The sequence below is a fragment of the Aythya marila genome, assembly GCF_965140915.1.
Source record: "Aythya marila genome assembly, chromosome: 1".
In the NCBI taxonomy this organism is placed as follows: Eukaryota; Metazoa; Chordata; class Aves; order Anseriformes; family Anatidae; genus Aythya; species Aythya marila.
Window position 1 is genome coordinate 91,643,351 of NC_139042.1, and position 17,573 is coordinate 91,660,923.

General features: G+C 42.1%; 1 protein-coding gene across 1 annotated transcript in view; it reads right to left on the reverse strand.

Moving 5' to 3' along the window:
* Nucleotides 1-8,598: 8,598 nt before the first annotated feature.
* Nucleotides 8,599-17,573, reverse strand: part of PDXK (pyridoxal kinase) — a 44,361-nt gene continuing 35,386 nt past the window's right edge. The window contains exons 7-11 of the mRNA XM_082765195.1: nucleotides 16,817-16,862; nucleotides 14,022-14,133; nucleotides 12,516-12,652; nucleotides 11,947-12,013; nucleotides 8,599-11,210 (exon numbers count right to left, since the gene is read on the reverse strand). Coding sequence (XP_082621321.1) covers nucleotides 11,098-11,210; nucleotides 11,947-12,013; nucleotides 12,516-12,652; nucleotides 14,022-14,133; nucleotides 16,817-16,862 — 475 coding nt within the window. The 3' untranslated portion in view covers nucleotides 8,599-11,097. The remainder of the gene's footprint in view (nucleotides 11,211-11,946; nucleotides 12,014-12,515; nucleotides 12,653-14,021; nucleotides 14,134-16,816; nucleotides 16,863-17,573) is intronic.

The following is a 17,573-nucleotide window of genomic DNA, read 5'->3' on the forward strand; positions in this document are numbered from 1 at the left end:
AGCTCACCAGCTTGCTCTAGAGAAGGAAAACAAGCCTCTCAGAGATGCTGGGAGGTAACATCCCGATGATTATTATTTTTTTTTAGTCTGTGATGGATTTATTTAAAGAACTTTGCAGCCATTTCGACTGCTGTGGCTGTAATAAATCATAGAATCACCTAGGTTGGAAAAGTCCTTCAATATCATCAAGTCTAACCATCAGCCTGACCTACTGAGTCCCATCACCAAGCCATGCCCCTCAGTGCCACGTCCCCATGTCTCTCATAATGTCTCCAGGGCTGGGGGCTCCTCCACATCCCTGGGCAGCCCTCTCCAATGCTTGACCACCCTCTCCATGAAGACATTCTTCCTAACATCCAATCTAAACCTCCAATGGTGCAATATTAGGCCATTTCCTTGAGTCCTACTGCTTGTCACCTGAGAAAAGAGACCAACACCCACCTTGCTGTGACATCCTGTGCATTGTGGAGAGCAATGAGGTCTCCTCTCAGCCTCTTCTCCAAACTAAACACCCCAAATTCTTCAGTTGCTCCTCACATATCTTGTTTCCTCATCCCTTCACCAGCTTCATTGCTCTTCTCTAAATGGTCCCACATGCTCGAGCTATTCATCTCTGCCTCCTCCTGGTGGGAGGGCAGCCTGTAATGAAAGGCCCACCTTCAAGGCATGTCACACCTGTGTGGGTTGGTTTTGGCCCTGGGGATGTGGATTTCAGAGGTGGGGAAGGGACTTGGGCTGGTGAAGAAGGGAAAGCTCTCAGGCATGAGGCCAGGCATCGGGCTGCATGGCCCAGCAGCAGCGCCCTGGCTGAAGCCTGGGGCACCTGGTGGGATGTCCCAGTCGCCAGGGCCTGCGGGATGTCACAGCCAGACCCAAATTGCTCTCCCTCTAGCCCCTTGCCCCTTCCCACCCATGCTGCTCCTGGCATCACGGTGGCTCAGGGAATGGATGCAGCTCGCAGAGCACCTGGAAAGCAGCCGAAGTCTCTGGAATTACTCAACTCCAGGGAACAATGTCGGTGACCTCCAAAAAGGGGCCGTAGATTATTGCAGTGTTTGCTCGTACCGACAAGGGCACCAGTTTTTCTGCGGTAGTAATTTAGCCAAACTTGGTTTAAACATTAAACGCAAAATTCAACCTTTGCCAGCATTAGTAGTGTTGCTGTTTGGGGATTTTTTCACTCAAGAGCTGTGGGCTGGATCAAGGGTACAGCTTCACAAAGCAGCCGTAGGAGCACAGGATGGAGCTGCCAGGGGTTCGTGCTGTCCCTGCACGCTCAGCACCTGGCACCCCTCTTCTGTTGTGTTTGAAACAAAGCTTACCAGAGGAAAAGAAGAAGAAAAGTCCACTGTGTTTCTAGGGTAGGGACAAGCAGCCTGCTCCGTGGAGAAGGCTCTGCTTGCAGTGGTTGTGGTCCACTGCTGGGACAGAGATGTGAGGGATGCATCTGCACCGGCACTCCTGGGGCTTGAGTAGGATGAGCAGAACTCAAAGGCAGAACAGGGCCTTTATGCAGGAGCTAAATTCCCTGTTCAATGCCGAGTTACACCCAAAACTATTCCTCTCTCTCCTGACAGAGTCACTTACCTGCTATTGCTTTTCCTCCTGCAAGTGGGTTGGGGACAAAGAGAACCGTCACCCTGCTGCCAGGCAGCAGTGACAGCAGCTGCTGCAGGGGCAGCACCCACTTCTGGGGGGATATTTCAGGGGGTCCCTGGAGTTAGGAAGGCTGAAATTCTCTGGCTGAGTTACACTGATGATAGCAGATGCTATCATCACATGCCAACACATGAATCCCACAGTCCTGACCTCCAGGCAAGCCAGGCACTCCCAGTTACCTGGGGAAAGAGAAACATCACCAAGGGGAAAAAAAAAAAAAAAAATCACCATTTAGGAAAGGAAATTAATTTTATTGAAAAAAAAATTACATTTCACTTGTACACCATGAAAATATTGAGTCGTGTATTATTTTCATCAGAAGAGGTTAAGACTTCCACAAGAAAACCACATTCTTTATTACAGCGTTACTCTACGAGATGAGGCTCTGGTGGCGTCTGCACTGGGCATTTTCACTAAACAGTAGAGCAGGACTAAATGTGCTTTGGGCAAAAACCCTAAATATTGCCCTCTTCCAGGTGTTACACACTGTTGAAGACACGACACTCATTTGGTCAATATTTAATAGTTTTGAATTAGAGACAAATGTTGGTATTTCTCTGGTCACTTGGATCTTACAGAAATTCACAGTTACCCCTCTCCCCCATTTTTAACATTTTTTGTTCGTATTTCCCATTCAGCCAGCTAAAAGCATATTGAAATGGCATACATGATGTCACACCTCATATTTTGGTAAGAAAACAAGACTGAAAGGGCTACCTGGCACTAACAGTCCCAGTCCTTGACAATAAATTACAGCATCACCGGGTGGTGCTCAGCTTTCCAGGACCTTTTCATCACCACATCCAGCAACAAACCCTACAGCTTTCTTCCCGACCAAGGCATGTATTCACAGTGTCTGTTGGGCACTGGAACACAGAACAGGAGCACCTGCCTGCAGGTGGTTTTCCAACACCAGTCACTACAGGTGTATCACAAGAAGCATGCTGATCTCCAAGCTGCCTGTGACAGGCTGTATCACATCGCTTGGCAAGGCATCTTCTGAAAACCCCTTATCAACCAGAGACCTTTGGTGCTGTACGATTCAAAAATAACTAACAATGCCACGTATATCCCCAGATAACCTGCATTACTTATTTGACTACTTACTAAGAGTAAGATCCAGAGATCCAGACCTGGCAGTTCTGACACCATGCAAGTGTGAAAGCAGACTTTGAAATTTCTCCACCTAGATGTAACTACTACGTTCCCTAGCTGGGTAACTGCCTTATTATATGTTATTTTCTACTCTGCTGGGCATAAGCATCATATAGGTGATACAAACAGTCACACCAAACCTATAATGCTTTTGCACTACAATGGTTTTGTGGCACAGGGGATGGGCTGGACTGAGAACACCAAGCTTGGATCACTACATCTGTAGCTCTTCTTTCAAGCCCTTAGCTGACAAGGACTTCTTTTCCGTATTGCTAGCAGTGCAGCTTTGCAATTAGGCTCTGCTTGCCCAGCACCTCACCATCTGGAAGAGAGGCGATCTTATTCTCCCCTCTTTTGTCCAGCTGCATCTTCCCAATCCCTGCCTTGCAGCAGCACAAACACTCATCTGCTCCCAGGATGAGAAAGTTCAGGAGCTGAAAGCTTCAGTTTTTTTGGCTGGATGGGCTCCCTGTTGGTTTGGCTTCTTCACTGCATTCATTATAGGGTCAGGCAAGGACCAGGGCCAGCAGAAGTGATGGGGGAAGAAAATTAGGGTGCATTTGTATGGTGTGGCTGAGCTGGACAAGAGAAAGCTACCAGAGCAGCTGATGTTTCTGTACCTTTCCTTTCCAAAGAACAAGAAAGTGGCCTCAATCATCTGAACAATTCATGTGCAGATTCCCTTTCTCACTACAGAAGAAGTCTAGGGAGATCTCATGGTGAAGCTAGGTTCCTAGAACGGAGAGAATGAGTACCCTGCTGCCTTACACCACAGGCAGGAAAGCAGCGGGCTGCTCATCACGTGCTGTAACTTCAAAGTGCATACGGAGCTGTGCTAAATCAGAGCTTTGGTGCAGCATTCAGAAAGGAACAGCCCCACAGCTCCAGAGCCCTCGTCTCCTCTCACTCAGAGCAACACCTCCACACTTCCCAATGCATTATCCACCTACGTGATGCATCTTTTTGCTAACTCAGCAAGGCACAACCAGTCCTTTTAACATACCCAGAACTCGGAAACTCGAGACAAAAACTTCTGATAAATTCTCCCCCCTTTATTTTTTTTTTATTTTTTTTTTTTTTTCAGCAGTGCTTTAGTCAGAAGCGTGGTGAGGATGCTGCCTTGTTTCTTAAGAAGAGACATCATTAAATATGCTCACAGATCACCAGCTGTTGGGGTAAGAGCACATCGTACCCCACAGGCTGGTTTATGTTGCAGACTCTTGTAGACTTTCTAGAGAATCCCCAAACGTCCAGCCATGTAAATAAATAAGTAAATAAATAAATAAATAGAATAAATAAATAAATAAATTAGATTGAAATGTATGCTTTAAGCCCTGCTCTCCCAGCCGTAAGAAAAAAAAAAAAAATCAATTATAGCGAGATAAAAAATAAATCTTGCTTTTGATCCCAAAAATGTTAGTAGCTTGCCTTGTGACTGAATGGGATTTTGTCTGTAACGAAACTCTTCTGAAAGCCAATGTATGTATTGAATTTAAATTCAGATACTTTCCTTAAATTCTTCATATTGCTACAGCTGACAGACTGGAGGAAAAAAAATCTTCATTTTTGCCCATTTGGCCTACTCATCTATCTGTGCACTCACTCAGCACAAGCAATGAAGTTCGCTTGGCCAGCCTCACAAGCTAGTGCAGTTCCAGTCCCTGGGCTTGCCTGTTTCCATGTAGCTATTAAGGACTTGCGAGATTTCCCAGTCCTGTTTCATTAAATAAACAAATCCTTCACCTATTTTTAACCTGCCCTGTATGTATTGGGTATATTATCCCAACTCAAAATCTAAACGCCAGGCTTGTCACCACTTACCTGATTTTGTAATGGATAAGGTCGCAATATTTAGGGTTTTCTTTTTAAACAATGGTATCGACCATCCTATTGCCTCTCTCTACAATCAAGCGTACAAGCCTTGCTGCAGAAGGACTACAACTCGTAACTGCCAACCAGAAGATACACAAACACTACAAAAGCCTACAGTTTCATTAGAAATTAAATCATTTGCTATTACACAGAACTTTGTTGTTTTTCTGGCATAAAATTCACTGAATTACTACGTACACCTCAAGGACAATCATTAAGATGTGTAAACATGTAACAGGTTCACCTACTTAGTACAAAGCACCACACAAACTTTAAATACATAGAAAGTTCGCTCATAAATATTTATTTAACAATTCAGCACTAAAAAAATATGACTTAAAAAGGCATCTTTTATTAAGTTCTCTTAGTTTGTCCAGGGCTGGTGGGGTTGTACTGTCCCTACTTTATTACAGCCACCTGGCCCTCTTTCCATGCCATTCCGCTTTTCTGGAAGAAAAGCTTATGTGTGGCCGGGACCCAAAGCTTCATCGCAGTCTATAAAAATATAATTCTTTAAGACCTTCTGCTTACATCCTGAAGGCCTACACAGCCAGCCCCCAAATTCTGTTCCCCACCCTCACCGCAGAGCACATAAAGCTTCGACACACACACACACACGCACATACACGCACGCACAGAGTACATCTATTACACTCCTCTACACACGGATTTTTCTAAATAGCGATGCAACCACAAGGGCAATAGGTCAGAAGTACAGATGATTTCGGTGCTAACATATGGCACAGCCTTCTCATATTGCTGGTTTTCGCTTAATAACGTCTGAATAATGTGCTGCCTTATTCACTACTCTGCAAATCGTGTAGTTATTACTGTTACTTGCGTTGTAGAGGCACTGATTCAGGAACGAGTGCTTATCAAGGACCAGACTTGGGAGCATCCCATTTGCCTCGAGATCCACCGCTGCTGGAGCGGCGAGCACCAAATGGGTGGCTGGTGGCTTTGGGGGTGTCACCTGGAACCGGTCTCAGTAAAGCTGATGGGAGCTTTCCTGGGCTGCTGAAAGCCAAACCACGTCCTTTTCCTTTCTGGAAAATGTGGAAACTGGCTTAGGCTCCTCCATCCCCACCCCAAAATTGTACCGGCAATCGCAGCTACCTTGCATCCTGCATCCAACGCCCTGCCCTGGCAGTTTAGGGAACACCCCAAGTTTCTGACTGAACCCTGTGAGGAGAAGAGCTATCTTCAGGGTGGTGACTGAACACCTCAAAGCTTAGTTTCCGTGGCTGACGTGTCTTTAATTGGTGTGTTTTAGAATGCCAGGGGGCTACGGAACTGTGCAGCACTAAGTTTTCCATTATCAAAAGCAAATGGCTTTCAAAAAGGACAGCTCTCCTCTGAATAATTTTATCCTGGGACTCGAGGCTGAACGCCTTATCAATGAGTCAATAAGACTGCAATGGGATATGAAAGAAAGGGTTGTGTTTCAGCTTACGAAGAGATACTTTGGTTTCAAAGTGACCAATATCTGTAACATTTCTCTCCCAGCTTCTAAAGGCATTATTTGAACGGACAAGGACCATGAGTCAGGAGAAGTGGTTTTCTTTATTACAAGACTAACTTCTCCAGGGGCACAGGCAACTAATGTGGCATCTTCCCCAATAACCAGCGCTCTCATTAAACTGGATACTTGCTCTCCTCCGCTCACAAACTGCCACAGCACGTACAGTGTAGAGCACTGATGGAAGCACTTGTTCTGACATGCAGAAACAGTCATTTCCTGCTGTATACTCTTGCATGCTCAGATAAAAATTACCCTGTGTGAAGGGGTGCGCAGCTGAATTTTGCACAAGAAACGGACCTGGGAACAAACTGTGATGCTTATTTCATGCCCCTCTTCTCGCTTTCTTTGCAGGAATAAAGAGCACATCACAGAGAGGTCCTGCACAGGCAAGTACAAGGCATACAGGAGCAGTGGTCCAGACTGTCAGCAGTTGTTTTCACGTTAAGCCTCTTAAAATCTACAAAGACAAGGATGTTATTCTCTTCTACAGACCTACTTCCTTACAAGAAGATGAACACAGAGCACAAACATACCTTCTTTCATTAAATATCCATTCTCTGCACTAGGGTGTAGCTAACTGAACCTTTAATTACATCCACTTACTCAGCAAGACTATCAAACTGTTCTTGATTTGTTTAATTCTGAAATGATTAACATATTCAAAAATAGGACCTAACAATCTGTGTGTGCACAGTATATTAAATGTAGATGCTTTTATTACAATCTTCTTTGCCACATAGTTTAAAATAAAATATATCAATACAATCACCATAACAGTCTCAGACAACAAATTAACACCATCCAAACAAGATACAGTAAGATACTCCAAAAGGCAGTATGAGTAGCTGGAAACCTTGGTCCTCTGATTCTTTTGTAGAGCACATTGATTATAGATTTTTCAATATAAATCAGCAAACAAACATTAAAGTTAACAATTTCATACTGCAGATGTCTAAAATGTTTATACCCAGTGTGAATAGCATGTGTCTCCCAAAGAGGTAAAAGGGAATTTTAATCATGTAGAGATTATATCCAGGCCCAGAATAGAGTAGATTATTTGTAAACAAGTTTTGGTCTTTCCTGCACAATGGCTCCACAAAGGAGTGCACTCGCAGTAATCAAAATGGCTGGCCACATACACAGAGCAGTTCGCCCCAGAAAAAAGGATCCAACACAAATCACAGCAAGTGGAGAGAGAGAACAGTGGGGAAGGCAACTGGATGCAAACACAAGCCATTCACCACTCCCAGGAGGACACACACTTCAGTGTCAGATGTGTACCTGACAGCTAGCTTGACGTGTACACGTCTCCTCCACGTGTACACCTGGGAGTACAGGCAGCAGTGCAGTTGGCATTCCCCAACCACACCAGTCTCCAGGCTGAGTGAGGGGCCTTGGACTAGTGGGTTACAAACACTCTCTGTGCTCTTAGGACAGCCATGGAAGCTTCTTCAAAAGTTATTGACTCCACTCTCTGTGCTAAAGTGCTTTCTTCTGTAATTAGTGGGGACCTAAACTCGTTTAGACTAACCATTTTTCTTTACCTAAGGATCTGAAAGTGGATCAGACAACCCTGATGAGTCTCCTCCAAGGCCTTATACAAATAGTGGGCAGCTGTCTGATACTGAGACACTTGATAGCTGCACCGGGCAGTAGGTGTTCGTACTCTACAGATATTACCTGCAGAAGGAGAGGTGGGAATGAAGGTTGGACGTGACTGTTCTGAGCCTTTGAATTTTGTTCTGCAAGCATTATGAAAAAGTGCTGTGTAACTCTGAACCAATAAAAACGCATCTCAGTATTACATATATATACCCTGACATTTAAAAAAGCCTGTTGTGACTACAAAATGTCAGCTACAGAATATATTTACAGATAGTTTTTGATGCTTGTTCCAGGCAAGGGATGTTAAGCACAATTCTTCACTGAATACATAAACCTGACCTAATTTAGATCAGGTCAGTGGGAGTTTAAAACAGATGCCACATGAACGACTCCCGGGGACTTAAGCAGAAGCAGCAAGCAGCCAACTGCTACAGCATCCAGCTAGTGCAAAACAGGAACTTTTGCAAATTGAGCATGTGAGTATTGTTATCTTTTTTTCTGAAGCTCCCCTTGCTTTATCCATCCTTTGTACAGTATGGCTATGTCACAGAAAGGTGCGAATTACTGGAGTGATCCTTCTTTCTTTGAAGATGTAGTGAGAGATCACACCTGACACGTATAAGCTGCTCCAGCAAACACCCCACTTGCTCTTTTATGGCAAGATCAAGGCTGATTATGGTTAACAGAGAAAACCTTCTTTGTAAGGTAACTTTGTGTTTCCTAAATTTCAAGCTTTTTACTTCAGAGAAAAACAGCCCTGTCTTTCTCGCAATTCCCTTGTGAAAGCATGTTTTTTTCCAGTGCCAGAAACAATTGTGCTGTCTCACACTTACTAAAAGGGCTTTTTTGTAGTACAGATTTACAGCAGGTAAGATTTCTTTGACAGCAAATTTTGACAGTGCATAGTTAATGCTGCTAAAAAAAATAATTTAAAAGGCCAATTTTTATCTTCTTTCTCCTGTTGATCCTCTGATGTGAAGAACTCAAGAATCTTGATATTTTAATATCTCCGAGGATGGTGACTCCACAGCCTCTCTGGAAAACCTGTTCCAGTGTGCTCTCACCCTCACAATGATTTATTTTTAAATGTTTAAGCGAAATTTCCTGTATTTCAGCTTGTGCCCATTGCCTCTCATCTTCCCATCAGGCATCACTGAGAAGAGTCTGGCTCCCTCTTCTTTACTCTTTCCCATCAGATGTATACACACTGACAGTTCACGTCTTTTCACATGGTGGGTATCTGCCATGAACTCATCTCTGTTACTGACTGCTAATTTTAGTGACTGTTCACATCACCAAAATTATTATTGCTAGGAGGTTATTTCATGGCAGTGGTCACTCTAAGCTGTGGCAGTAGAGTCATGTTTTGTAGGTCTTCTTCTTTTTCCTTAAAATTCTCAAGTCTTTTTTTTTCATTTTTAACTTCAAACTCATGAGAGGAAATAAATGTGTTAGCTGTTTAGAGTTAACACTTGAGCTTTGCCTCTTATATTGCTGCAAAATGTGTTCATCTCTTAAATTTCATTTTTTCAAAGATACCGAAAACAAGGGATTTCAGAAGTGCATTGATTATGAAATCTTACTCTCTTAAAAAATCTGCTGAGCTAAAAACAACCTTAAGGATAAATCACTCTTCTACTAGGTGAAGCCAATTACCTTTGTTATAATGGCAAAAATTCCACAAAATGGTGGGATTAGTGAAGTCTGCAGTGTCAAAAACAATCTTCAGACCAGATCTACTGGGGACTCCCCCTCTATAAGTGACACTACCCATTAGGCTGGTATAAAGAGGAAGAGGCAGGCAAGGTATCCAGGAGAGACCCAAGAGTGAGTTTCCTGAGCCTCCTCAGGTCATCAAGAAAAAGTCAGAGCTGCCCTTTTCTCTAAGGAAAATTTGCTTCATGTAGCTGTGCAAGCCAAAATGCAGTTTCTGTCTATGCAATATCTGTCTATGCCATCTAAGACAAATAAAACTCATCAGCAGAATTCTGATAAAACAACACAGTAGAGTTCCTCTTTGGAGAAGCTGAAACTTCAGCCCCATACAGAAATCAACAGGAAATACAAGTGGTCAGTATTTGTCAGTGCACCTGCCCTACTGGCGTAAGATCTGGCCGAGACATAGAAGATGCTGAAATTAGTAAGAATCCCATTCTGAAGGCTAATGAAGCAGAATTTTGAAATGAAAAAAGAAATATTTGGGAGACAAACAATAACATTTTTGTGATCTCTCATCAAAGAAGGTTGCAGAGAATTATATTATGAACAAATTTTGTGCGTTTCTCTGAATTTGGGAAAAAATATTTTATGCTTCCCTGAATATGCCACTTACTAAGCCATACCTATTACTGTTACCACGTTGCTTCATTGATAAGCCTGCCTATAGTGCTCGCTATTGCTAAGTGGAAGTGCCCTACACGGTTTGTAAATACACACACCCATGAAGAACAAACCAGGGTAGTCATCTTTCAGAGTAGGAGCTGCTTTCTCTTTTGTCCTTAAAGAACAATTGTCCTTAGTTAAAAAAACAAACAAAGCATCAAGCCTGGCCTTGGAGGTAGAACTACAAACTTCTAATCAGTGCTACTGAAAAAAAAGATACTCTTTTATTAATGATTATGTTTTTGGAAGATTATCAGGGGGGCACCTGTGGACATTAGAAATTAGCAGCCAGTACCTGCAAAAACTGAAACCGTGCAACTGTTCATAAGACAAGAAACAGGAGCAGTTACCAGTAACATGAATGACACCTCAAGGTCACTTCAGAGTACTTAAATGCCAAACATCTCCAAAGTACTCCTACACACAAGCAGAAATTTGCGTGTAGTTTTAACCCTGCTTAGTTTCGTAGCAGCTGAGATACTGAACACCAGAGTAGGTAACCAGATCTCTCCAGGAAAAGGGAGCATGTAGCCAGCTCCATTGGCACTAAATGCTGTCTTGAAATATATTCTCCAGTTAGTCAAGCATTCCATTAGCAAATTCACATCTGAAGTCTTTGGCAAGGCAGGAACATTGTACTCTCTTGCCCTGGGTAATTACACAGACTAGGTGAATTTGACAGCCATTTTGATACCTGGTAATATGCGTCAATGCATACTAACTCTGTTTTGTTTTTAAAACTGAGCAAGGCCAGCACATATGTTTGAGAGTGGATATCTGCCTATGCTGGGCGCTATTTCATGAAAGTCAGGTTTCTGTCACAGATCTAAGGCAAATATTACAATTTACAGGAAAGAGATGAGGACATCGATACATTGTGCGTTATTGGAGACATACAGCCTTTATAACACGGTAGCTTTCACTATGATCTCTGGGTTTTCTATGTCCTGTTTGCTTTGGACCATTCTCAGTTCCAGATGGGCTGAGTTTGGTTTGTTTCCTTCTCCAGCTTGTGCTAAAAAGATGACATCAGAATGTCAGTATAAACAGCGGTACAAAAATAAACAAGTTGCATTGTCTGATATCCCATTATATTTTTTCTCCCCCACCCCCAGGCCCCCTTACTATCCCTGCAAAAGACTTCCAAAGTAGAAGATCAGCACCCCTGCTCTGCAGCACCTCTCTCGAGGAGAGGAACACAGCTCTGCTGTCAATTACAAAGAGACAAAGACATGCTTTGGGAACCCTCAATTCCCGTCTGGATCTCCTTAGAAGCTGACAAACATGGGAACTCAAAGGTGAGAGAATTTGAAAAAAATCATTCTTTGCATGGCCAGTACAGCCAACAGACTATTACTAGTAGATAATCCCTTCTCCATGTTAAGCACAGGTGTTAAAAGGGAATGTGAGTGAGCTATACTTAAAACAGGATCTCTTTTGCACGTGAAATCCCATGTTTCCTCAAGCTGTTCCACCACTGCTTTGCAAAGCAGCTAAGCAGTCAGCGTAACTGCAGTCCCAGTGTTAAGCTGAACAGTGACATCTTCAGTCTGGTGTTGTCACAAACAGGGTTGGAGGACACAGAACGTGTACTAATAAGACTACCTAGCTCTCCTGTAGATTCTCTAAATCCTCTGAGTGCCTCCACATTGAAGGATACCTTTCTGAGTCAGGAAACTCAGAAAGCTCTGTAAATGTTTCTTCTGATGCAAATCCAAAGAGAACACAGGATCAAGGTTTGAATAAATTACCTTTTGCACTCTTAATGGTCCTTTGCAGAACATGTTGCATGGCTGACACAGTCTTTTCGCATGCTACCTGCACATTAACATAATATATCCAGGTTGTAGTAAAATTTCAGCTGCCCAGTTTAATAGCAGTGCTTTTCAAATAATAATATGCAGGCAAACACAACTGGCAAGACACAAACAGGGTGACAACTATGTAAAGTAGAGTTTGGACAAGAGGTTTCAGAGTCTCTTAATTCTCCCAAAACAGGTATTAGAAATCATACACCCATATCAAGGACTCAATGTGCATAAGGGAAGGAATTGGGATAGAGTAAATGGTTTTCAGTGCTTATTAAGTGAGGATTAAAATATATTTATTAATGTACATGCAATGCAGTCTCTGTCTCTCTCTCTCTCTCTGAACATCTTATTTAGTAAAATTACATAACCGAAATGTGATCATCCAAAGTTGTACAAGCTAAAATCTTGTAGGAAAAGAGAAATTCCGATTGTTTTAAATAATGTAATAGATTACAAATAATAACAAGAGGCAGCCTAAACTTGCAGGCAGATGAAAAACTCTCCCATACCTTCAGATTGTTTGGATGCTTATGTGTCCAGGCCAAAAGCATAGCAGCAAACAAGTCTCCTGTTCCAACAAAGACAGCGTCCACTTTAGGAGATTCCACTCGAATTCTTTGTGTCATCTTGGTACCATCTGCATTAGCTACAATACAGACAGACAGTTAGGTAACAGACTCAGCAACTAATACGACAGCATTTACCATGATTTTAAAATGATAATCAGATTTGAATTCCTGTGTTATTTGGAACGTGAAGATGCTAAGGAGCATTGTAAACTTGTACCAATTCTGTTTAAACGTGCAACCTTCCAAAATTTTGCTGAGTTGGGACAGCATTTACAACTTATATATTGTACATATTTCACTTAAGTGGGAACAGATAGCTGACACTTTCACTTTCATTAAAGAGTAAGAGCCCTAAAATTATTCATTTAGACTGCAGCAGCAGCTTGCTCAGGAAACCACGTATTTATGGAGACTGCTGAATCCTATGTGGGACATACCCAACCAGAATCTAGAGAGAACCTCTGAGTTTTATGGAGTCACGGGAGCAGCTGTACACAGCAGCAGAGAGTATCTGATCCACCTGCTATACTCAATCACCACTGGAGTGATCAGGCTTACTCCAGCCCCAGCATGTACCAAGTACTAAAAAATACCAATTGGTTCTTTGTGGAGTTTGGATGACTTTTTTTTCTTTTGGTCTCAGCAGTCCAGAAGGTTATGCCCAGATTGAGAACACAAAGATGAAGAGAAAACAAGATTATTCCACATAACTATGTCCTTTGCATGGAAAAAAAATCCTGTGAGAGTCCAAACACACCATGCATCTTCATGATGATGCAGAAGAGGATAGAAAGGAGAAGCAGAAGGCCATTTTACAACCAATCAATCAACAATCCATCAGGGCAGAATAACCTATGAACAGGACAGTGTAATTTTTCATAAAAGCCACTAAACCATCTACAAGGTCTGTTTTATACAACTAGTACTTGTCAGGAACTCTATTAGGGGCTTTAGCAGCCCTGATTAATCTCACCTAGGACAGACACCCATGCGCCCTCTGCCACTGGTGCAGGGAGCTGCACAGAAGCTCAGGCACAGGCACAAACATCCTTGCCTGAGCTAGGCTGTAGGTGTACCTGCATCCAGCCCTGCTGTCCTGACTTACTGATTAGATTTCACAGACCTCTGACCTGACCTGTCTCATCTCTCTTCAACAATCACTGGACTGTCAATGGGACCTGTCTTGCCATCACCACCCCGTTCTTCTCACCTTATTCAGATATGCTATGGTTACCCTCAGCTCCCAGCCTGTCTTCCCTCACAGTGAAGCCCTGTTCTTACTGCTTACTGTAGAAGAAGTTCACTTAGGGAAGTAAGCTCCTTCCATGCACTGCAAATGGATCTAATGAAACTACTTCTTTGTAAAGCAGAGAACTCGTTTTTTGTTTGTTTGTTTGTTTGTTTGTTTTAAAAAAGTATATTTTAATGAAGCAGTTTGCAACTTACTTTTTCTGTGGCTTCCCAGGGCAATAAGGTAGTCATTTCCTAGAGGTGCCTGCAGATCTGAGCTTGTGATCACCACAGTCTCTGGTCCCATGGCATGGAGCATATCCATTACCTTCCCATGTGCAAAAAGGAAGGAATCAGTGACTGCAGTGTGTGTTGATTAAACTTTGCATCATTCAGAGTACTTAAGGATTTTTCTCAATCACCTTATTTGGTATCTTTTGTAAAGAGAAAGAACAGTTTCTACTCAGAGAACTCACTTGAACTCACTTAGGGGGGGGTAGTTTGAAATAGAGGAATCAAAACAGTCATATTTAAATGCACACACTTGTTAAAATATCCAGGAATCTGTTTGTATTATCTTTGGATGCTCCTCTGAAAAGAACACACTGTTTCAGATCTGACCAAAATTTTTGTCTGCATCACGTTTTCATGTATCAAAAGTAGCATCAAAAGAAGAGAACAAATATACAGATACATGCACTCAAGCTGGCATCTTTAAACGCTTACTAGAAAGACAATAAATCCAAGCCATGATTTATTTTTTTTAGCTAAGAATTTAACAGTTACTAAAAACAAAGAGTTAAAGAGCTAAATCAAAGGCACAAGTGTGTCTGTCTTCATCTTTGCTTCTTGTTGTTTCAAACCCAAAGTGTACACCATCATGTATCTTTGCAGATGTATTTCCTCCCCATGTGTTCATCACTTAAAGCCATCAATGTCTTACTTCTGACATCACAATTGGTTGCTACAAAAGTGAATTTTGATTTCACGGAAGAAAGAATACCTTCAGTAATGAGTTTAGCATAAAACACTGATAAAATATTAATTCTCCCGGAAGAGTTTAACTAAAAATCCTCTCAGGCTTGCTATGACTCATGAACAGCTGAATGATAAGGACTTGTATCTGCTGTTTTTTAATTCTCTATTCCTTTTTTTTCTTGTCTAAGCCTCTAAGTTTCTTCAGCTGTCAGATCTCTTTGCACAGACGTTGGTTGGGTCTTAAAGAAGCAGCAAGTCCACCAGCATATGCTGACATAATCATAATGTGAAGTAACATTAAACTCAGTTTCACTTCTCATCCACAGTTCACCAAGACCTACTCATGGTATTTCTAGTTGTAGGACTCAGCCCCTTCTACACCAAAAGTAGGTCATATTTAGCTAAATGTTAGAAGACTTTATTGTCATCACTAGTTTTGCAGAAGAAATCAATGAAAGCTTATCACCATGGAAATATATGGCAGAAGCCCTACCACCTCCAAAAGGGACAAATTCCAGCATGGATTATTACCTGGAAGGATAGACCTACATATGATATGCAGCTGAAGAGACAGACATATTAAGATAGAATATCCTGCAAGCAACTGTTTTAAAATGTTTCCATTCCTAAGTACAATTCCATCTCCTTACAGAGGATTTTTAAGAAAAAAAACATCATAAAGAAGAGCTAGCACACAAGAGTCGGAGAGACTGGCAGATAACTAACATGTAAAATTGTTTGTAACATCCAACTCAAGCAGCTGTAATTTGCAAACCTAAAACTAAGAGGTGCTCAGGTAACAGTGTTGTTTTCCAGACTGTGGTCCCACTGGCAAGGACAAGAATGGAAGAACCCAGTTACAGGTAGCAGTTGTTAGTATGAATTACAGTTTATCCCCCTCTCTCAGCACAGTGGAGTAATGTAAAACTGGGGTGGAAATGAGAAATTAAAAGAGCTCAGATCTTTGGAACTGTTTTCTGCTGTGAAGAGTTGGTAATCTACTGACATTGCATGATATTGCTGGAGGAAAAAAAAAACAATAAACACCAGGACTGACAGAGCCCAGCTACTCTCCAGGGTGCCACTGCAGCTGCTGTTTGTTTAAAGATTTTGTATTCTTTGAAGTTCAAAATCAAGCTGGAAGAAACAACATCAGTCCTTTATGAAAGCACTTGGCTAGTCAGCAAAACAAAGAGCTCGATTCTTTTTAAGAAACCAATAAAATCATATTTCTATTTTGTCCTTCACCACCAAGCCCTGCAGCTTTTTACAGTTCTTCAGTTTGCATAAAAGGGTGAATCCTTACACCTCCATGCAGTAAACTTGCAGACCATCTGTCATCCTGGTAGGATGATGACGGCAGCTGTCAGCACTCTGGATGTGTCCACCTTTCACCAGGAAGGACCTGAAGGCCATCACTCCCAATCCAGTTTCTCATCTATGCACTGCTTTCGCAACCCAGGTCTCATGGCCTTTGAGTCAGTTTAAGAAAAAGAAACGAAACACCAGCAAACACTGTCAGGAAGAGATTCAGAGTGTATTCAGCCAATCCATCTAAGTTTCCTAGTAAGCGCTATTCCTTGCAAACTGTCTCGATGGGAGTAAGAAATAGCTGAAACACTCAGCACTGCTGCTGCATGACTAGGATGTGGACAGCAGAGGGAGCGACTTCTGCAGGTTTCTAATGCCCTGGGTCACTTGGGGTTTTTCACCCCAACCACTGAATTTCCACACTGCTGACAGTGCAGTTATTCGTCCGGTGTTCTGCTGGTTGCCTTATCACTGCAGGAAAACAAACTCGGAGAGTTGCTCGTTACCTCTTCAGTGCCTTTCTTTGTAGTTCTTTCAGGAAGTTTCTTCAGAAGTCTGACACAAGAACACAAAGTGCTTTGCACACTGAGAGCACAAGCTTTAATGACAGATGGATAGCAAGGATAGAGGCTAAAGCAATTTCAAGGTTAAAGACAAATGATAAACATTGCAGGTAGAATTACAGAATGAGATCTTACACAATCTATCCCTTACCTACTTACCTCTAAAGCGTCTTTTTCTGTGTGAATCTTCCTGCCAGTAAGTAACCTGAAAATGAAACACAAATCTTGAAAGAGCACATGTTCTCCTGGCTACAGCAGCTTTGTTTACTCTTTGAAAGGATGAAAGCTTGGACTGCACAATAGAGGCTTAAACAATCTGGTGGTTACAGATTCTGCTGTACCAGACCACTTTTAAAAGTTATGTGCACAGACACACAGTGCTTCTGAGGCAGGCTTGTATCAGTCCCAACCCATTTCCTATACCCTAAAAGTTGCCTCTCAAGTGTCTTCTCTCCATCTCCCATGTAGTTGCTCCCTCCCTTTAGGGGGAGAGTCTGTAACACATCATAACAGATTATCTCCTGACTAAAAAGAGTCACACCTATGTAGACAGGGTCAGCATGAGGCATGCAGATTTCAACTCCTAGGAGATATCGCCATGGTGGGATTTCTAAATATAATTTTGGGGCTTTTGAGTCAAATTATTTCAGATTTGACATTCTGACATACAACATGAACTTTTTCACGAATGGGTAAGAATGGGAGAAGGAAATGAGGTATTTTTTCAACCTGCCCTAGATACAGGTCTCTAGAGACAGTAAGAAATACTCCTGAAAATGAGAGACTAGAAAAAAAAACATGGTAATTCTGTTCCTCAAGTAACTCCCCCTTTTTTTTTCTGCTTTCAGTATTGAACAACAGGAGGTTTGCTGAAGAGCACTACTTTAAAACAAGAGCTAAAAACAAAACACAACTT